The following is a 22,058-nucleotide window of genomic DNA, read 5'->3' on the forward strand; positions in this document are numbered from 1 at the left end:
TTGGGTAAGCATAGAATCCTTTACGCACGTGTCTCTTCCTTTGACTTTCCCACTCCAGCTGCTAATGTCACACATGCCACGTTGGGAAGGGGGGGGGGAGGGGGGTGTTCAGAGTGTGTATATACATGACAGGCACAAGTAAGAGAGGAAAGGAGATGGGAGAAGCTTGTTTTCACCCCACTGCATCGAATGTGCACAATGCCCTCTGGAGCTCCCTGGCCGTTGTCACATTAGCCACCTGACAGCTGCAATTATCCGTGACTCCTTTCAGAAGCACTGAAGAAACTGCAGCGCTTACGTGCGAGGCGAGAGGGGACACAGATAGAACTGTAGAGAGAAGAGGGAGGAGAAGAGGCAGTTCCCGTATAAGATGGGGGAAGTGACATGAGAAGGCAAGGAAACTCCACTAACATACAACAGCGGTTGTGGGGTGCTTATGTTCAAGGCACAGTACAATATGTTGCTGCTATTTCTAAAAAAATAAACACCATGCAAATATGTCAAGCGGGCAACTCGCACAGGGCGTGCAGAAGCAGAGCCGCATTAATTAAAATGCACCGCAGCATCCAGGAAACACTACAGAAGTGGTTGACCGTCAAATCAACACTTCTGTGCCTGCCGCATTAGCTCTGCTGCTATGGCATTGCGAGAGGTCATGGATTTGATCCCAATCGTGGGAGCCACATTTCGACGGGGGCGAAATAGAAAACCCATGTGCACTTAGATTTTGGGACACATTGAAGAACATCACGGTGTCAAAATTAATCTGGAGTCTGCCACTATGCCGTGCTTCATAATCTGAGTGTCGTTTTGGCACGTACAGCCCCATAATCCAATTCAAGTTTAATACTTCTGCCATAACGCGATGTGCCATATGAGGAAATGACAACACTCAACCCTCTCAGGGGTTATAAGATATGGCCCACTAAAATGCCTCATGCAAACACCTCTCCCTGTGTGTTCTGCCTATTACGCAGGCAAACAGCAGTGGTGCCCACAAGGTAACGTTTAACATCAATTCGCCAATCTCATGTTAGCCTAAATGTTGAAGAAATTAAGCTTTAGCCGTCAACACTGCTAATTATCATCAATCAGAGCATCCAGCATGGAAAGCTTCACTTACATCAATTCCCACAGGGTGTGGGATCTGCATAATTTTTCTCTTTTTCCTCATTTTTGTGTGCGTAGCATGAACAGGAAGATGTTCCAATGAGCTCAGTTTTGAAAATATACTATTATATGTGCAATCTCCGGTTACGGTAAAAGCACCGAGACCCTTAAGAAGTGTACAGGCAGGGATTTAGAGCTATTTCCGGCAGGGTTGTGGTGATTTGGGCCCTTGCTTCGCCCATCTTGCAAGCTCCGTATACGAGACTGCAACACAGCCTTGCACATGTTCCCGACTATACATGCGCACATGTGCCGTCATCTGTCACAGTATGAGCACCGAGACATCTAATAACTCACCTGACACCCATTCAAAGCTGGTTCTGACGTTGCTGCAGTGATGGACCGCAATACATTACGGAAGCTCCAGTGCATAACACAACTGCATTGTGGTGAAGCTCAGTCTAGGGCATTGGCATTGAAACTTGTTTAAGCAATCACATTTCCACAAGCCACAACCAGCATGCGTATTCGTGCTCTTAAACTGCACAAGGGCCATCCATATGCCGACGTGTCGGAATGTTAAGTCAGGTGTAGTTCCGACCAGAATGCACATAATGTTTGGTATGTCTAGAAAGTGTTCCTAAAGTCACCTCTGCCGCATTACAGTTGAGTTAAGCAAGGAAGCTTATGCAGTGTATTGCATTGAAGCATATTAAAAGCGAAAAATTGCAGTTTAATTGCTGTGGTGATTTAAGCCCCTTGTTTGGGGGGCCATGACCATGCCCCTCTGGAGGGCACAAAGGAGCAAGGAATCATGGTTGGAGAGCATGACACGAACCCTGGCGATGGAGAAACAGCTTTGATGACCTGCTCTACCGAAACTGCACTGCTTGTTCAGCAGGCGTTAATCAAGAAGCTAGAAAAATGAAACCTAGTAGTCCGGATATTTATTGACTACAGCAAGGCTTTTGACAATGCAACACAAGATTCTATTAACAGAGTTGACTGCCAACGGTGTACACGGAATGACACATTTTGTTGTGTTCGTATCTGCTTGATTGCAGGCAATACATTGTCATTGGAAATAGTATTTCCTCCGACAGGGCAATATTGTTCGGTGTCCCACAGGGCAGCATTTTAGGTCCGCTTCGACATTTACGTTAATGACATGATAGACATACGAGGGTTGATCCAGAAATAAGGTTCCCATCAGTTTTAGATAAAGACAACATTGTTTATTCTCATAGAAATTTACATTATTGGAAAGATGAAACTTACATAATCGGCATCTTTTTCTACGCATTTTTGTATACAGTGCTCCAATTTCTGTATCCCAGTGTCATAGAAGTCTGCCGCCGACCCGTTGAGGAAGCATTTCACCTCTTCCGACTTCTTCATCGCTCCGGAAGCGTTGGCCACTCAAATGTTCCTTTAGCTTGGGGAACAAGTGATAATCACTAGGTGCGAGGTCCGGACTGTACGGTGGGTGGGGCATGACAGTCGACCCAAAGTTTGTCAAAAGTTCCTGGGTTTGACAGGAGATGTCAGGTCAAGCGTTGTCGTGAAGCAGTGTTACACTGGCTGCCAGTCGTTCTCGCCGGCAGTTCTGGATAGCTTGCCTGAGTTTTCATAGTGTTGCACAATAGCTCTCAGAGTTCATTGTTGTCCCACGTTCCATTAAATCGATCAGCAGTACCACCTTATGATCCCAAAAAACAGTGGCCATGACTTTGCCAGCAGAAGGAGCTTGAACTTCTTTGCGACTGGTGACTCTGGGTGACGCCACTCTTTGGATTTTTATTTCATATTAGGAGTGAAATGAAACACCCACTTTTTGTCTCCCATAAAAATGGAGTCCAACAATCCTTCCTTATCTTCTTGACACTTTTGAAGAAACTGGCGAGCACAGTCAAGGCGTTTCTCCTCGTAGTCTGATGTCAATAGCTGCGGTATCCATTGAGCACAACACTTCTGATACCCCAATACTTTAGTCAAAGCTCTTTCCACTGTACCGTAAGAACTTCCAGGAATTTGAGCAATAAGTTCACGGATGTTGATCCTCCTCGATTGAAGCATTTTGCGTTGGGCCATCTTGATAACCACCTTCGAAACTGACGGTCTTCCACTCTGTTCTTCATCGTGGACTTTCTTTCAATCAGCACTAAACTCCCTGAACCACTTTCGGACGTGTTGAACGGACATGCACTTGTCGCCATACACCTCTGTCAACTGATGATGAATATCCACGGGTGGAGTCACTTTGGCGTGCAAAAAGCGAATTACGGAACGAATCTCGTACTTGGCGGGATCAACAATGGGAACCTCCATGTCGGACGGCTGCTGAGCCAAGAATGAGCGGTGCAGCGAAGCAAAGCGCAGCTGGGGGGAATGGAGAGTGGGGGAACAGCCGCGTGCATGAGTGTTGCCGGACTTCACCTCGCACCTTCCCGTGGGGCTGGAGCTCTTTGGGAACCTTATTGCTCGATGAACCCTCGCAGAAACCGAGGCAACAACCATTCTATATGTGGATGATACCAGCCTGTTTGTCTCTGGTCTGGAGGCTTGCGATGTCATTCCTAAAGCGAACGCGCTCCTTTCCACTTCATTGGGATGGTCCAGCCACAACAGCCTTAAAAATATTATTTCTTTCCAGAACAGTTGAAATTACAAATTTACCCAGCACTATTTGCGTCTCACATTAACTACTGCATGCGTGTGTGGGGCACCACCGTGAACACTAACACAAGCTTTTTCTTCAGAAACGTGCTCGTCGGAATTATTTCTAACATTCCATACCTCCACACATCACCACCACTTTTCAAACTGCCAGATGTGAATGGCCTTCCTTTACTGTATTCATATTTTTTCCTCTAACAAAGTCTCTTCACTTGTAAAATTACTGTCGGGACTACAGCCAGGATAGATGGCTCGTGCCAAAAAGGCTAACAATTTATCTAATGCAATCGCTAACCTGTAATGTTCCTTAACTTCTAAATAAGTATGAAAACCAAGGCATTATTAATGTTCATGTCTTTATCCGTAAACGCTAAATAATTTTTGGTCTAGAATCATTCATTACATGATGCCTGCACGCGGGAACAAATGTATGGATATCTGTCACTGGAAGTTACTAATGCGCTGTTCATTCTCTCTCTCTCTATATATATGTATATATGTATATACACACACACAGACACACACACACATGAACATGACATAACATGAACACAGTGTATATATGTATATATATATTGTACACACAGTGTTCATGTTAGTTTCGGTTGGGACATACAGTTGCACTGTCCACCCCTCTTTACTATTTTATAACTGTGCAATTACCATTGTTAAGCACGAGCTAATATAGTATGTAGTATATCACTATATTGTCACGTGGTAGTGACGTTAAAGAACACAGCAGCAGTACTGTGAAAGACAAAACTAGCTTTTATTGGGCGAACCTGTGCACACAAAACAGCCTACACTTAAAGCACAATGATAGCAGCGAACACAGTCGGCAATCGTCGAAAATCTGATCAGCGGGTCCAGCGTGTCAGCTTTTATACAGTAGTCATCGAATGTTCCAGACTTGTTGGGGCTCGTGTGCCTTCCACAAAGTTCTACACCATTCGCGTCACGCGATGAAATCAGATAACATAAGGTTCGGCGACAACAGACAGCGGATAGAAGCATCGATAACTTTCCAGAAACTTCGGATACATGCAGGCGCATGCCGCGCTGTGCGATAAGATTTGTTAGGCGGCGAAACGTGGTCGCCCGATAAATGTATGTATACACGTGTCAATATATAATATATAATTATATGCGTGCTTTATTTTCTTCTACACTGACTGCTGTGCTGTCAAGCACTTTCAAGCTGTTTGCAACAGCTTCTCGCTTGAAGGACCCCAACAAATTGTAACGACTTCTTAGAAATAAAGTTCTGATTATTAGTTGTCTCCGTGCTCATACTGTGACAGAAAACTGGAATGCATGTGTATAATGAAGGAATTCGTGCTGTGTCCCCTCACAGTGGCCCCTTTGCATTCGTGGTATACTTCACCGCAGTGTATGATGGCAAAGTTGACTTTAAGGAACCGAAATTTGCAACGCTTCTAGACTCGTAGATTTTTTCATTGGTGCGTCTAGCCATAGCCACTATGGCCTAGTCCCAGGGAGCCCAAACAGAGGAAATGGAGGTAGAAATTAACGATAAAGGTAATCTAAAATGACGCAGGAACTAGGCAGCCACCGTACCTGCGGTTAATAAAACATTCAAATTTTGACACTTCACGTGCCAAAGCCAAGATCTGATGAGGCACACTGTAGCGGTGAACTGCGGATTAATTTTCACCTCACGGGATTCGTTAACGTGCATTCAATGTACGGTACACGGGCATTGCATTTTTACCTCGTCGAACCCCGTCGAAATGTGGCCTCCACGACCGAGATGTGATCCCACAACCTCACTTTCGCAGCGCAACACCAAAACCACTAATACAACATGGTGGGTCTACAAGCCATCAGGCTCTGGTAATGCTGGACCTTGCTGTTAAAGAACTCCTTTAATCAACCACAAGACGTCGGCTGTAATCGCAAACCAGACCTATGACAGCACCAATGTTAAACTATTTGTTGTCACCAATATGAATTAAGCACATTTGTTTTAGAACTACACTGTACTATTTCTGTGTCAGTGATTACAGGGGAGTCCTTGTGTATCGTGTTAGACATAAAAGGATTTAAAGAGATGCCTACAGAGACATTGCGAAAGTACGTAGCTGGTATTAGTAGATTGCACCAATGATTGGAACATCTTTTTGGAGCACATGGTATAAGCACATGTAATAAATAATGAACAGTGACACAATACATCCAGCGGTCAGATGCAAGTAGTACTGCTAAACATGACAACAGATCACTCTATTCACCACTGTCGGAGTGGCAAAGTTTAAAGTTCGTTTCCAAAAGCATTGCCTGCCTGGGTTACATGTCGTCATAACCTTCCTATGTTATGAATACGTAAAATTTATAGCAGGCCCATCCCAAAAATTTGGGGACGTCCAAAGCCAGTATATGAAAAAAATTCTTCTGTTTGATTCTACTCTAACCTTATAGTCCACCGATTTCAAGTGACTGGCCCAGCCAGTAATGCAGGTGGCATGCAGCTCTTAACAAGTGGGGCGGCTGGAATAGGAATACTTTATTGCAGCACTGGTGGCCTGAATTCAAAGCCTTTTCATTAAGTAACAAAGCTCAAAAAGAACAGTGCCACAGTTATTTTTGTCTTACTGAGACTTGGCTAATACAGCCCACACCCACAGTGGGTGGTGTGTCAGCATGCAGTGGTGGCCTAGCCAGTTAAGGATTTGGACTAGGAAATAAGTAGTCGTGGTGCATTTTGGAGCAGAAAAATTGGTCCTTTTGGAATAGTTGGAGTAGTACAGCAGTAATGTGTAGCCATTTGGTGCAGCTCATTATTACTGCGCACTCAGTAAATGCTGCTCAACAGCAAAGGAAGATACCAAGGCCAACAGCCAGCAGCAGCCAATTAGTACCACATCAGTATGTTGCAAACACTTTCCTTTGAATAGGTAAGAAACCTTCATAAACAATTGAAAAATTCATGCAGAAACTCCTCTGGGACTTAAGTACGCTTAAGCATTGTACCACTTGCTCATCTCCACGCAGCCGAATGTCATTATCAACCCCTTTTCAAGGATACGGCCACAAACCGGGTACTTCATGATGGGCTGATCACACTTAAAAGCAAAGCATATTCCAAAATTCAAAATAACAGCCTGCACAGAAAGCAATTGGTTTGTGACGCATGTGAAACCTTTATATTGCAGAGCTAAACTATGAGCATCTGTGGAAGATTGGAGGCCCTATCGTGAGCACGCATCCTTATGCAGGACCGTAACAACAACAGCCAAAGATAAATTTTTCAACCATGACATTTCAGACATGCTTAGCAATGACACAAAAATTTAGGAAACCCAAATTATCGAACTTGACGGTACCGTTATCTAAGGATGGTAACATTCTTTCTCCGGCACGTGTTGCTATTGAATTCAAGTTTTTTTCATCCGTTTTCACAGATGAGACTGGTGTACCTAGAAGCTTTCAGGCCCCTATTTTGCATTCAAGCATGCACAACATTAATATCGCTTCTGAAGTAGTACAGTCCTGTATCGATTGTCTTCCAACTAACTCTGCTCCTGGTTGTGATGGCATCTGCCTTAAACTTCTTAAGATATCCAAATCTGCAATATGTCGCATTTTAGCCAAGCTTTTTCAGCAATGTATTGACACGGGATGCGTCCCAAATGATTGGAAAGCAGCTTGCATAATTCTCATATTTAAATCTGGTGATTCGTCTAACCCATCAAATTACAGACCAATTTCTTTACCAGCATGTACTGCAAACTCATCATTTCATCTGCTCGAATGAAGTTTCTTACAGAACAAAACTTTTTCTTTATCAATCGGCATGGACTTTTACACAATTGATTATCTTTTTTATCGAATCAATGTAATATGTGGACTTTGCGAAGGCTTTTGGCAAGGTTCCTCAATTGTGGCTTATTCATAAACTGACAGATCTTAACATACATGTGAGAATAACTAGGTGGACTACCAACTTTTTAACTAACCGGTAGCAATCAGTTTTCATCAATGACCATTTGTCTCCATTAAATCATGTCAAATCTGGAGTACCGCAAGGTTCCATGCTCAGGCCTATTTTGTTTTTAGATTATATTAACGATATTAGTAATGGTAGGCGTTTATGATCATAGACTATTTGCTGATGATTGCGTGATCTAGTAACCCTGAGGATACCTGCTACCTTCTATCTTACCTAGACAATCTCTGTAAGTGGGGCAGTAAGCAAGCGGAAATCAACATTAATATTACAAAAGCTATCAGATTCAGGACTACAGCTAAACCCGTGTTATGTAATTACAAAATTATAAAACATGCCCGTAGCCTTGGTATTCACATATCTGGGTGTTCATTTGTCATTCGATCTGTCATGGAACATTTGCGTAGATGTGATTTTCACTAGAATGTTTTAGTTTAGTGTCTTTACAGTTCTCCCCGCTTCAAGTTTCCCCGCTTAGCCACATGGTGGAGTGGTGGGTGATTGCACGTTTTAGTTGTATGTCTAGCCTAGCGGAGCAGAGGGATGGATGGATAGGTGCTACGAGTGTCCCCTTTGGAAAGAGGTGTGGGTTGCGCCATGAAGCTCTTGTATTGCCTAATGTTCGACGTATGTTAACAAAGAAAAAAAAAACCCACGATGACTTCCCATAACCAAACTTTCTGAACTTTGTCTTTGCAAGCCTCTGTTGTTTGTCGTTTCCCTACTTTTTGTCCACCAATCTTCCATTTGCTGCTTACCAATCTTTACTGCATACATTTTTACTTTCCCCCTGCTCTTGCTGAACCCAAGGGCTTCAAGCAGGCCAATGGTGTGTGTGTGTGTGAAAACTTTTATTGTAATGAGGTCCAGAGGCTTGACTTCTCAAGCCAAGGCGGGCCGCTCCCACGTTGGCACTGTCAGGCCAAGCCTTTCAGCGACATCATGGGCCCCCTGGACTGCCCTTAGTTGGTCCTGAAACAATGCGCTTTGTATCCTTCTCTCCCACTGTGTCCATTCTTCAACGAGGTTGGGGAGAGTCGCAGGACACCCCGCCAGCATATGTCCGATTCCAATGATGCCATTACAATCATTGCAGTCCATCTTAATCTCCCTCTCTGGATATATTTTATTAATGGTGTATAGGCCAGTGGTGCCTAAATCTACTGCTGGGGAGATATTTCACATTCTAGTAAAGCATGCTCTATTGTTTCCCTAGCTTTACCGCAGCAAGCACATGCTTCTTCCTTCTTATATTTTGCTGTATAAGTGCGTGTTCTAAGGCATCCTGAGCTCGTTTCAGAAAGTAATAAACTTCCCTTTGAGTTATAATAGATTGTTTCTTTCCCGATATCGTTATTTCCTCTTCAGTAGTTACTCGTAGCAGGTTTATTTTCCATTGCCGCCACCCACGAGATTATCTCGGCTTCTCTGGCTTTCCGCTTGATGTTCCTTTCGTATTTGCAGTGCCTTCTGGCCGAATTCAGGGTAATGAAACAAAATAAAAGCACCTATAAGTAAAACTTTTATAAGTAAAACGAATACATATAGCTTATTTGTCCATAAAGCATCTAAACATGAACTTGTAATGTGTTACCGGTCCATTTTATCCAGTGGAAAATAAAGCCCCATCTTGGGGAATGCCACGTGATAGCCAGCGAGCTTGCATTTTGCATACAATCTGATCCTTTCTGATGCTAACATGTTGCACAGCGTGCATCACATACTCCCGCGCTGCGAGGTTTTCAAATGGGTTAGCATGCGCATCTTCTAGCAGACATAAGTCTTCATCTGTGCAGATCTATCTTGTAAAGAGCAAGGCAGGCAAGGTGCCTCGATGCACAAGCCAGAGTGGGTGTGTGCATCGACCACCTTGCTAGGAAAAAATGGCAGCAACCTTCTGTTCAGGCAGCTTGTAAGCGGACCGTGTTTCTGACTCCGCCAGCCCGCTTGCAGCTAAGCGGAGGGCGCATGTGCATTCGCACATCCGCTCCGCTCAGCTGCTTAGCAGAGTGTAAAAACGGCAAACTCTACTAAAGCAACCACATCTCTTGGCTTCATAAGGCACTATTTGCACTCGGCTAACTCCAAGACAAAATTTCTCGCTTACTTAATTGACTCTGACTCTAGTTTGTGTCTTAATTAATTACTTAATTGACGCTGACTCTAGTTTGTGTCGAGGCCTACCTCGAGCACAAACTCGAGTCTTTTGCAAAATAAGGTTGCTCGCTTCATCACAAGAAACTACTTGCATACATCTAGAGTTACGGAAATCAAATATTAAATTAATTTAGCTCCTCTCAATATACGCAGGCTTCTGACACTATTGTCCTTCTTTCATTTACTCCAACCGGTTATCCCACGTTACTCTAAATATCAGACTAGCTTGTGACGTGTGTCTTGACGGCTTGATCACCAACTTAAAATCGCACCCATCTTCGCCCACACTAATCCGTTTTTCCACTCGCCTCTCCTCCTCGCTATCTGACACGACTCATTTGTACATAATTTGAAGTTGTTCCTAGAAATCTGAACTACCTCTTACCTTGCTGTTCTGTTCCAGTTGCATTTCTTGATGTTCTTATTTAATATGCAATTTTGCTTTCCTGTTTAGTAATCTATACTTAAATTTTTTTGCATTGTTTTGTAATGGTAAACAGCTCATTGTGATAAGTATTTTAGGAACCTTGACCCTTGTCATTACTATGTTTTTTTCACACATTGTATATACCCTGTAATAAGTCATTTTTTTGCACTAATTCATGTTGTTCCAATTCATATTTCTTGTTTAGTTGTGTACTTTTGGTATTTTTTGCTCCTTTCATTGTAATCCCTGTAAGAGTTGGTGTCTGCCATGAAAAGGGTACCTGGCCCATACCATTGTTCGACTCATTCATGCTAAGGATGTTGTTGAAGGGAGGAACTTGTTCTCGTTAAGAATGAGGAGTAGGGGATTTATTTACAATATCTACATGAAGGGTGGAGAACATTACATCTGATCAGTCTAGCATGACTGAGATGCACACTGAACAGCCGAAAATGTCTGCTTAAACACTCTCTGTCCTTACTAGATCCCTAGGCCAGGAAAAGCTGCCATCCAACCTTCATCCAACCAAAGCGTCCAAAGTCGTCGAAGTACCCGCCTTTGAGGGCGAAGGTTCACACACTCTCTTGCACTTTTGTTTTACTGAACACACCAAAATGAGTGGGGCCTCATAGACAGGTGTTGTCACGCTTGACTCAAGCTGGCACGTCTTGGTTCCTGAGCTGACTCTGCAGTTAGCTGATGAATCTGTCATGACTGTGACTTTTACCAGAGTACATGGGGGAACGCCATAGAACAAACATTTCCAGGAGTTTTCTTGCTCCAATTGGTCCCTGAAGGTGACGGCGAACCAGCTAACAATCCTGTCCGCCAAACGTGTCTAGCCTTACTGGCTCCGAAGGGCTATTCGAAGGGGGCATGTTGTTGGCTTCACGAAGCGATTCATTGCAGCGAAGCCAGAAGGTCACTATCCCCGCTAGCCAATCGTAACATCCCCCACCCCTATGCCTCCTGGGCTCTTTAGAGTACTTGAACAAAAAAAAGTGTTATGGAAGTTAATATGACCGGTATAAACAGCAGCGTCGCAGCAACACGGACTGCTGCAGACGGCAGCGCCAGGTGTGCTGATGACGTTCTGATTATAAGCTGATACTGCTCTTTAGTGCCTTATCCATCTACGTCAAACCATTATGCGTTGTGTGGACCATATCTTGAACGCCGTGTTCTCGTCGCTTTGCCTTGAAGAGCGGGCCCATATCTTGAAAGCGATCTGCGAAAGGGGCAGGGTGCGGTGTGTGCTGAGAGATTTGCGAGCGATCTCGTGGTAGCGACAGGCAGAACAAAGGTAAAGCCACTCGCTGCTGCATGCTCTATCTATATTGTGTGCACTTTTCACTTTGTTTAGTGCTTGAAGGCTGTTCACCTCCGCCGTGGGTTGGCCCAGTATTGCACTATCTCTGGGATCGGCCCACATTTTTATCTTGCGTGATGAACGTTTGGTAAGCATAGAGATGCTTACACATTTAAGAAAATTTTAACACCCAGAACCAGCCAATTGGTACCATGCCAGTATGTTGCAAGTACTTTTATTTGAGTAGGTAGAAAGCCTTTGTAAATAGTTAAATAAAACTTTTGTGGGCTAATGAAAGCAGCTGAGTGAAAATTGCCATACAGTTCTGAACCACATGCAAGAATACATGTATGCAATGCAAACTGTGTGCCTTCCAGTGGTCAATGGGTTTTAGCGCATGCCTTGTGCTTGCTATGAATGCTGCTTTTGTCACCGTACCCTGTTAGCATTGCATATAGTAATTCCTTCGATTGGTGTTGACAGCCAGGACGAGACTTTTACTGAGAGAGGCATGCCTGATAATCAGATCGTGGTATTGGCATGTAAAAACGCAGATTTGTTTTGTGTTCTTGTTTAGAGACAAACCAAGTGCCCTTGAAATGCTGCATGCAATGCATTGACTTCGGGCAATCCATTGCATTACTGCAAATATTACTCAATATTTGAAAAGTCTAGTAGATGATCCATCTCAAACTGAATTACTTGCACGTTCACTATTTGTTTCCTATATTTAAGTCTTCTTCTCATACCCCTGCTGAAAACGCTGCGTTGCCCTGAAAGCGTGAAAATACCGCACCTTTGCGCAGTTCACGTAGCCAGGTTTCAGGCAAGTTGAATAGTAGCTAAATGGTGTAAATGGTGTAGTAGAACCACCATTAAGCATGTGTTGGAAGTCCAGTGCTTAAGTTAGAATAAACCACCCGGTTATCTTTTTCCACAGCTACAGTAAACAAAAGCTGAAGCGGCCTTCAAGTGTTAAGTGTGGAAAAAGATGTTTTGCGGCAATGGCTGTGACCGAAGACAACACAGGTATGTATGTGGTTTTCCAATTCAAGCACAGAGGCCACGACTTTGAACTGGGTCGTGTTTTTCTGTCCAAGTCGGAATGAGCTGCTATTGCTGGTAAGAAACCACTTTTGCTCTGCTTTATAATACATAAAGAGTGGTTGTTGAGTTTTCAACACCCCAAATACAAGGCAATACTCATGCCAGACCATGCAGTGAACTTGGAGCACATGTTAGTGCGCTTGAAATTCATGATTTCCACATCATTCGAGGCCACCTTTACTGACTGCAGGGCATTATAGTTAATGACATCATAAACATGTTTATCATTTTGCTACATTGTATCAATGCCTGAAGAGTTCAGAGAGAGAGAGGAAAAAAAGGGAACCGTTCTCCAATTTCACAGTGGTAACAACTACCTTGGCACAGCCAGTGGCCTATATTTGACCTATATGGCTATTCTTATTGCAGGCAACAACTTTAGTTATACTTGTTTGCATCATTTCATGTACCAAGCAGGAAGGTGTAGTGCCTCCTGGTGCACTGTAGGCCACGCAGCAGACTGTGGCTTTTTCTCTTTCTGCTTTATTTTTCAGGCTTGCAGTTAACTGGATTGGTATGACTTATGATCCTAGTGGGATTCAATGTCTCAAAATAGCAGTAAGCTGGAATAATTTCCACTTGGGATTACTTAAGGTGCATTGTACATAATTATGTCTGCCATTTTGCCAAAACTGATGTGCAAGTATTACAGACATCGATGAAACTGCGACCTCTCACCACTACTGTAGGTCATCCACAGCAGATGTGCTTTCCATGTGAAACTTTCATCAGCTCAAGTTGTATTTTACTCTACTATATGTAGGGCTCACAAACCATGTGCCATACTTTCTGGACTATAATTTGAACTGTTGTACAAGTCACCCCCTTTCCCCCTCTTTTCACAACCTTCAAAGAAAAATTGTGTATATAACTCATTGTATAAGATGCATCTATCTTAACTTGGGTCAGCATCGTGAAATGCGATTGTGCATGTTTATACACTTATCCTAATATGTCGTACTTACCTATTTCAGGGCACTAAACTTCAGTAAAAAAAAATTACATGCAGGTAAAATAAACTGCAAGTACATTGCTGGAGAAAAAGAGTGTCTCATGTTGGTCTTGCATATATAAGTTACACTGTTGTATAATACGCTTGGACGAAAATGAAAAGAATAGTGGCACCTATGGTTTGGAAAATATGGTACCTAAATATTTTGAATGCTCATGAATCAGCTATGTGAATGAAACATGATTGGAACGATCACGATAATTAGGCTTTACCCCTGTCACACGGCAAATCTAATGTCATTTCCAACAAATGACATTTCTTGCGATTAATGTCATTATTGCAGCACGCTGCCACAAGGCGAAAACTGTCATTTGAAAATGATGACAATGACGATAGTAAAAAAAAAAAGACACGCCTCAAACTCACTTTTGTCCAGTAATTATTTTCCAATATGCTAAATTCCACTAGAATACGTGATCGTTGCTTTCAATCACTAACTTGTCGACATTGCCAACAAAGTCGAGTCGAGCTAAGGCAAGCAACAGGGCGAAGAGAACGATACGTGCGTCCGCTACATCTGCTAAAGTGGTAAGAGAAGGGCAGTTGCATGTCATCGCCGTTCTGATGTGCATGCGAGCTTCTAATATCCTCATTCTTGGCGCGTGCCACAGGTAAACACGCGCACGCTTTTATGCCAAGTCAATTGAAGTGGCCGCGGCCGATGCTCCGGTGAGAACCAACACAACTGCTGCAGCGAAAGACGGCTGTCTGGTCACTGGACTGAGAGTAGTTTTCTGCATTTACGCACGTGATGGACTTTAACGTCGTTAAAGCAATAATTAGGTAATAAAATGGATAGAATAACAGTGATTTTTTGTTAAAACAAAAAAGAAGCATGTACTGTTTGCAAAACACTGGTAAACTTGTGGTGTCGAGGATACACATTCAGTTCCAAACTAATGCAAATGAGTTTGGCGAACTCATTTGTTTGTAAATGTCATATACGAAAATGTCCTTACGTTTTACCGTGTGACACTAAAGAAATGGCATTATCAGCAAATGTCATTCGTTGTAAATGACATTAGATTTGCCGTGTGACAGGGGTATTCAGGGTGCCTACCAACCGGGAAAACTGGGAATTCTCAGGGATTTTGAGTAGTCTGGAAAAAGTCAGGGAAAACTCAGGGAATTTGGGCCTCTATCAGGGAAAATTAGCGGCAATTTTATTGAAAGGGTCGAAAGTCGGGGTAATGCTGGCTCGAATAGCAGACAGGAATCGTAATGACTCGTCGTTGGCAGGAGGAGTTGCCAGTGTACAGTCAACGAGCGACTTTCCAGATTCCTGATAATTTGGACGGCTTCGCGGCGCCACCTCGTACCCTATAGTGTCAACGTATCAGAACGTGTGAAATTTCCGACGCAAGAACTCCTTGCCGTCCGATTTTCCGGACGTTTTGCCGCGACCGCAGGTTCGAAACGGCATTAATCAAAGGCACCACCGCTGCCGTTTTGATTACTTCGCCGCCTCGAACCGGCACTCGCACGCAGATCCGCTGGCACCCGTTGCCACCACTGCGGCAACGCTAGGCCTAGCTGCTTCGACGTTCGCTACGAAGCTTCTTGCCATTGGGTGCCGAACTTTTTATTGAAAGAATTCGCTGCTGTCAGCAATGGCACGGACTCCACCTTTGTGGTCCTTGCGATTGGCTTAGAAACTTGGAAAACACGGTGTGTTGCATAATGCCGGTTCGTGAAAGTCAGCTTCGCCACTGTACAGAAATGTTACTCAGTAAAGCTTACAGAAAAGTATTGCAGTGAAGCATAACAAGCGTGGGAAGGGGCGCCACGGAATACAGTATGTATATCTTAATTATGCACGCGGGCACCCGGCATTTCCTGTCACAGTACGAGCACAGGCATGCCTAATATGTGTACCGACAGGCCTTCAGAGCGTTTTCGAACGTGCCTGTGGCGGTTTGAGCCCCTAAGGGCAGTAAATGACACGCATTTATTTGTTTCCAACTGGCCGATTTTTCGGACGTTTTCGCGGCCCCTAGGGAGCTCGAAAAATCGGTCGTGGACTGTGCAACTGATCAAGATGCTTCAATAGGTTCTTGGGGCGAACGAGTGGCGGAAGGCGGACAAGAACAGAAGTGACCTACGCATTGAGGAATAAATGAGAAAGGAAGCTTGTTGCCGCCGTTTTGAAAGAGCTTGAGCTCAAAAAGTAAAGTTTTGGCTGATGCCGAGATGCAGGTGTCCCTCATCCAAACCAAAATACACTCTTTGAAGCAGTGCAACACAACACTCTGGCGTCGTGCATGGGCTGAGAGTATGTCAGGACTATTGAGGTTGACTTACGAGCTGTTGAGAGAGAATCTCAATTGTGACAGAGTTCAGGCCTCATGCCACTGAGGTTGCTATCAGTTGATAGAAATAGCTCATATTAGAAAATATTTGCCTTTGTATGCATCTCCTTTTTATTCGTATTTGATAATGTCCGACCTTATTTGCAATTGTTTTCGAAGACACTTTATTTGCTGTGCATTTTACTAACCCCTGCCGTCTATTCTCTTTTTGAATAACATAAACACTGCTCCTTAGTATTCAAATTGGATTAAGTTGCTTTTTTTTTTTCATGTGCTTACTAGAGAGTGACAGCATCAGGCAATATGGTTTCAGCCCGTGTTGATATAAAACATAGTTCTGCATCACTCAGGGAAATTTGCAGTGGCACTCAGGGAAAACCTGGAAAACTTGGGGAATTTCGAAATGTCAACTTGGTAGACACCCTGGGTATTAGACGTGAACTCGTAAAACAGCTTCAAGTGTCCAGTCAGTACTCTACTTGACTGAAATAATACCTTTAACTCAAAAACCCACATGACTGCATAGCCTTCAAAGCATACATTCACAGGTGTGTGTGCTCCGTAAATATGGATGAATGACTGATAAATCAACTATATAAATAATTGCTGAAAGCTTTAATTGACAGTTTTTATATTGACATTAATGAAATTATGTCCATCAATGAGTCAGTAACAGTGATGTTTATATTTAAGTTAATCTGGAAATGCTGCACGTTTTCGATTGCCGACTCTGTTTTGCCCTTCTATGGTGGCATGCCACTATGGAAGTGGCAATAACTTCTGCTATGGAATGCAATTGGAAAATGAAGTCCTAACTGAAGGATAGAAATTGTAAATAATGGCAATATTTAGTAAAGGAAATAAAAGTGGAAGACATTTTTGCCCTGGGTAGGATATGAACCACAATCTTCACATGTCCAGTCCAGTGCAATGCTTTCACAATGCTTCAGTAATGTCTTTTGTGCGAACAAGGTTACCAACAGTGAAGGATGAAATTGGCAGCCTAGCTGTAAACTTGGTACACACAATAAATTTCTTCACTTACGTACCTGATAACACTGGTGCAGATAATCCCTATGACGGTTTATCAATGACACCAAACATTGAAACACTTAAATATGTAATCTTGCCTCTTCAAATGTAATGTAACCGTGTAGTGTAATTCAGAAATGTAATTTTACCTCTTCAGCAGCTGAAGGCTGCATAGCACCATGTCCTTGCAAAGAGCTGGCCTAAAAAGAACAAAAATTGCGACAGCTTGAACTATTTAACACCCACCATTGCAAAAGGTTTTTGTAAGTCAGTGTAACTCATTATTCAATTAAAGGAATTCTAAATAATGATATTAAAAAATGTTCATCAGTGCCCATTTCACTTCCTTGCGTGCTCGGTAATAGTTATTTATGCTTCAACTAATATACACTTTTTCTCTACTCTCTCAAGACAAGCTGCGAGAAGGCGTGTCCATTGATGCAGTACTGGATAATGTGCGGTCCAACGTGGATGAGACATTGCACCGCATCAAGCAGGGTCTCCGCAACATAATGAGGGATGCCAGAGTCTCAAAGACCGAGCGGCTGCATGATAATGACTATGTGAGCGTGCAACTCTGGGTTGAGAGGATGCATAGTGAAAAGGAGAACCCATTGCTCTTCTTTAAACACCAAAAAGCGACATTCTTTTAGAGAAAAAATGAGGACCTTTTGGATGACATATTTTATGCTAGTCATCATGACCACACCACAACAGGAGCTTTTCAAGAGGCTTGGAACTGATCGTGTATGTGTCGATGGAACACATGGAACAGCAGGTGAGCAGTACTATATAAATGCACTAATAATAAAAGCAAAAAAGAGGGAATGCTGTCTGAGAAGAATTGCAATAGATATGATGAGTAGTATTCCTTCACACATGATTTTTCTCTTAATTTTTCTCACATTTTTTAATTGATGCAGTTCTCGATTATCAGTAACAGAGAAAGAATGAATTCATCGCTCTGTACACTGGTGATATCATTACATTGCTACTGTCCACATCGCTACATGCCCTGCATATCCTGTCTGTATTGGCACCAAGCAGTTATGATAGGTCACATAATATAGCTCTTATCACATTTGTCTTGTGGGAATGCGCGACTGTCGCACGTCCCCTGATATGTTGTTTTTCCTGTATAGCTTCCGTCTCCTGCATTGCGGCTTCGCCGCGGGCCCCAGGCCATGCGAGAGATGGCGCGAGTGTTGCGCTGCCAACGCCGCCTCACGGCAGGGTTACTTGGGGACGCAAGGGAGAACACGCTTCCTCTTTGGTTCGGGATGGCAAGCAGCGCGGACGTGCCAGGCGTGCGCCGATCCATGCTTCTGCAAGACCGTCTCATGAGGCCTTATATGAAAGAGCCACCGTTCGCGTGACCGTACACGCGAACAACCAGGCGTTGGGATCCAGCAAGGGGCGAACATATTCGCTCGCTATCCGGTCACGGTGAGTCGGACTTCCGCGATTTGTCGCGCGCCCATTGGCATGTTTTGTGGATAGCAACTTGGCTAGCAGGCATTGATCAATGAAAGGTGCAATAAATGCCTTTGTGATTGTTTGCACTACTGTATTGTCGTTCCTTTGACCCAAGAGTACGGGATGAGAATCCCACAGTCTAGGGTGCAGAAACAGTGCATTGCACTGTGTATTAGTGCCTTCTGTCAGAGGTACAGCTGTCTCGAGGCTGTTTGGCATCCTGAACTGTTTGCCAATTAGGCGAACCACTGATTACATTCTACAGTCAAAGGTGCTTTTTCTTGGCGGCAAGGGGTGGTTCCCTGAGGACTGCAAAAACAAAACATTTAGAAAATCAGGCAGTCCAAAAAAAAATTAATGCATGCCTTTTACTGCCATTTAAAGGGAGGTGCTAGTCGAAAACATAAGAACCTAGAACTATGAAACCCCAGCTGTTTACATACTCTCTTAGGGTAATTTCAAATACTATATAAACAAGTTTTATAGCAAGTTGCATAGGTTTTGTTCTGTACAACGACAATGTGTAAAACGTCGGCATTCTTGCCCCCACTTATCTCTAAACTTCCATAATTGCAGACCAGTGATGACGCATAATCCTCCAAATCAACTGCAGAATACTGAAATATGTTACCGAAATTAATACCAAAATCGTTATTCACTGTTATGTTTTAAAAAGTGCATATAAGAAGTGTTAAATTAGAACCTGTGAAACCATTTCAAAATGTTTAAACAACCAGTAAGTGTTACTTAAGATTTTATCTTACGTACGTAAGTGATGTTGAAGATTAACCCCTCAGTGGTGGTGGTCAAGACAGTTTAGGATTTCAAGCACAAAGTTGTCATTCTGGAGCAGTTTAGGAGCAGAATTTTTTTTTCTACTTCGTGTTCCAAAAGTTTTTTTGGAACACTTGGAGTAGTACAGAAGTAATCTAGCCCTTTGGTGGAGCTTGTTATTACTGTGCAGTCAGTAAGTGCTGCTCAAGAGTGAAGCAAGACACTCTTGAGACACTCTTAATCAGTGTACTGGCAGACCAGAGCTTTTTTGGACGTGCCTGTGGCGATTTGGGCCCTTAAGGGCAGTAAAAGACATGCATTCATTTTTTTTGGACATTGTAGCGGCCCTTAGGGACTCTGAAAAATCGGACTGTACAACTGACCAAAAGGATGCTTCAAATGGTCCATGGGGCGAACACGCAGCGGAACGAGGACAAGAATAGGAAGGACCATTGCATTGAGGAATGACTGGGAAAGGAACTGTGCCGCCGCCTCTTTGAAGGAGCTTGAGCTCAAAAAGCAAAGTGTTGGCTTACACTAAGATGCAGGTTACCCACATCCACACCAAAATAAACCCCTTAAAGCAGTGAAATGCAACACTGAAGCATTATGCGCAGTCTGAGAGTATCTCAGGACAGTTGAGGTTGACTTTCCAGTTGCTTGGAGAATCTGATATGTGACAAAGTTCGGGCATAATACCAATGAGCTTGCTATCAGTTGATACAAATAACTCTATTTGCTTTTGTATGCATCTCTTTTTATTCGCATTTTAAAATGTTTGACTATTTGCCGTGAGCTAGACCACTTTTTTTTTACAGTGAAGCTGTCTATTGCTAAGATCTGGCAGATCGCATCCGCGCATAGACCAACAATTTTTCATACGATGGGCCGATCCCGAAGAAAGTGCAATACCATGCCAACCCGAGGCAGAAGTAAAGCAAGCATTAAGCACTCCCCATATGTGGGCTGATCCCGAAGGTCGTAAAATGCCAGTCCAACCTGCAGCGGAGATGAAGCAGGCTTTAAGCACTCCGCACACATGGGCCAATCCCATAGGTAGTGCAATACCAGGCTGACCCGCGGCAGAAGTGCAGTTCACCATTAAGGGGCCCACATACGCAGCTCCGCTGGTCAGCCTTCACAGAGTAAAAGGGCACCGAGTTTCTTTCGAAGATATTTTAGTAGCTGTGCATTTTACAAACCCCTTGTTTCAGTTTTCTATTTTGAATAAAATAAACACTACTCCTTACTGTTCAAACTGCATTGTTTTTATTTTTTTAACATGCTTACCAGAGAGTGACAGCATCAGGTGACATGGTGTCAGCCCATCTTGACGTGAAACTTGGTGAAAACCTGAAAAAAATCGGGGAATTTGAAAATGTCAACTTCGATACATTGTTCTTCTAAGCATGCAGTATGGCACATAAGCCTGGAGGTTAACGAAGAATCTCGAGAACACGTTAAGGACCGTACAAAGAGCAATGCAATGATAAATGTTAAGAGACAGGAAGAGAGCGGTGTGGATCAGAGAGCAAATAGGGATGGTCGATATTCTAGTAGACATTAAGAGGAAAAAATGAAGCTGGGCAGGCCATGTAATGCATAGGGTAGATAACCAGAGAACCATTAGAGTTGCAGAATGGGCACCAAGGGAAGGGAAGTTTCGCCAAGGATGACAGAAAACTAGGTGAGATGATGAAATTTGAAAGCACAAGTTCGCATCAGCTAGTGCAAGACAATGATAATTGCAGGGAGGCTCCTTCGTTCTGCATTGAACTTTAAGGTAGGATGATGATGATGGTGAATGCGTGCAACTCTTTAAAAAGAAATTTGGGCCGGAAATAGCTTGCACAGTTCACCAAGACACGAAACCAAATTCGTATGCTTTGCCACTAACACGGATGTATTCCAGCGAAGCTAACTTATGAAAAGCGACCACCATTGTGTAATCATCTATTTAATTGTTGGAACAGCTTGCGAAACATAGCATGATGTGTTGGAAGGAGCCCCGTAACTTTTTTTTTATAGCCGGCTATAATATGCACATGCTGAATTTTTTATAATTAATGCTATGTGATGTGCAAAGTAAGCAGCAATTTTATCCAGTATTAAAACATACCTTAGTGTAACAGTACAATGAGAGACGTAATCAAGAATTTGTATGTATGCACATCTGAGTGCGCATGCATGCGTGCTGTAATCCTTGAAACTGGTGCACTGGTCTTAGTGCAGCTTGGTAGCTCATAGTTTGTGAGGGGATTCGTAATGGCAGTGCTCCACCACGCCACAATGCAGCAGTCAACGCTGATAGTGTATCCACACGCCGGACGGCTCCGTGCAAATCTGTGCCGCGGACGCTTAATCCGCCACCCGTCTGGCTGCGAAGCCCATCCAGACGACGGACGGACTGAGCAGACGACCGCGCCGGAAAAATAAACATGGCGGCACCACCCGAAGCGACTGCCGTCCGCCTCGAACCTGTCAAGTCGTCATCGTCCACTGTGTGACCCGTAATTTTCAAACTGAGGCTTGTATTTGGTTTATATTTGTGCCCAGAAGCTTCGACAGCAATCTATTCGTGATGAGTGGGCACCGTTTCCGAAAGAGATACTCAGATTCTCTGCGTGTAGGCTTAGAGTGGCTGTATGGCTGAACATGGCCTCGACGATGTTGTGGCGGCCCGGGCGGATCTCAGTGGACGT

At 43.5% G+C, this 22,058-nt stretch overlaps 1 protein-coding gene and 2 long non-coding RNA genes across 20 annotated transcripts in view; 2 read left to right on the top strand and 1 right to left on the bottom strand.

The window, feature by feature from the left end:
• Positions 1 to 13,736, top strand: part of LOC139049650 (uncharacterized) — a 28,382-nt gene extending 14,646 nt beyond the window's left edge. Inside the window, exon 3 of the long non-coding RNA XR_011508466.1 lies at positions 12,587 to 13,736. This is a non-coding gene — a long non-coding RNA (uncharacterized lncRNA). The remainder of the gene's footprint in view (positions 1 to 12,586) is intronic.
• The window catches only part of LOC135896019 (uncharacterized), a 45,174-nt gene continuing 31,977 nt past the window's right edge, over positions 8,862 to 22,058 (bottom strand). For 14 of the 18 annotated variants that reach the window (XR_011508463.1, XR_011508462.1, XR_011508465.1 and 11 more), the window contains 2 exons: positions 20,647 to 20,709; positions 8,862 to 11,565 (listed from right to left, as the gene is read on the bottom strand). Coding sequence is in view for 8 of the 18 variants with exons in the window: in XM_070525323.1 (XP_070381424.1) it covers positions 11,471 to 11,565; positions 20,647 to 20,709 (158 nt within the window). In the remaining 10 variants the exon portion in view is untranslated. Of the gene's footprint in view, positions 11,566 to 13,768; positions 17,205 to 17,255; positions 17,307 to 20,646; positions 20,710 to 22,058 lie in introns of those variants that run through there. The other 4 variants (XM_070525318.1, XM_070525320.1, XM_070525321.1 and 1 more) reach the window with 2 other exon arrangements.
• LOC139049651 (uncharacterized) lies at positions 17,316 to 18,668 on the top strand. Its single transcript, XR_011508467.1, has 2 exons — positions 17,316 to 17,884; positions 18,249 to 18,668. It is a non-coding gene; the product is annotated as an uncharacterized lncRNA (long non-coding RNA).

The sequence above is a fragment of the Dermacentor albipictus genome, chromosome 9, assembly GCF_038994185.2.
Source record: "Dermacentor albipictus isolate Rhodes 1998 colony chromosome 9, USDA_Dalb.pri_finalv2, whole genome shotgun sequence".
Classification (NCBI taxonomy): Eukaryota; Metazoa; Arthropoda; class Arachnida; order Ixodida; family Ixodidae; genus Dermacentor; species Dermacentor albipictus.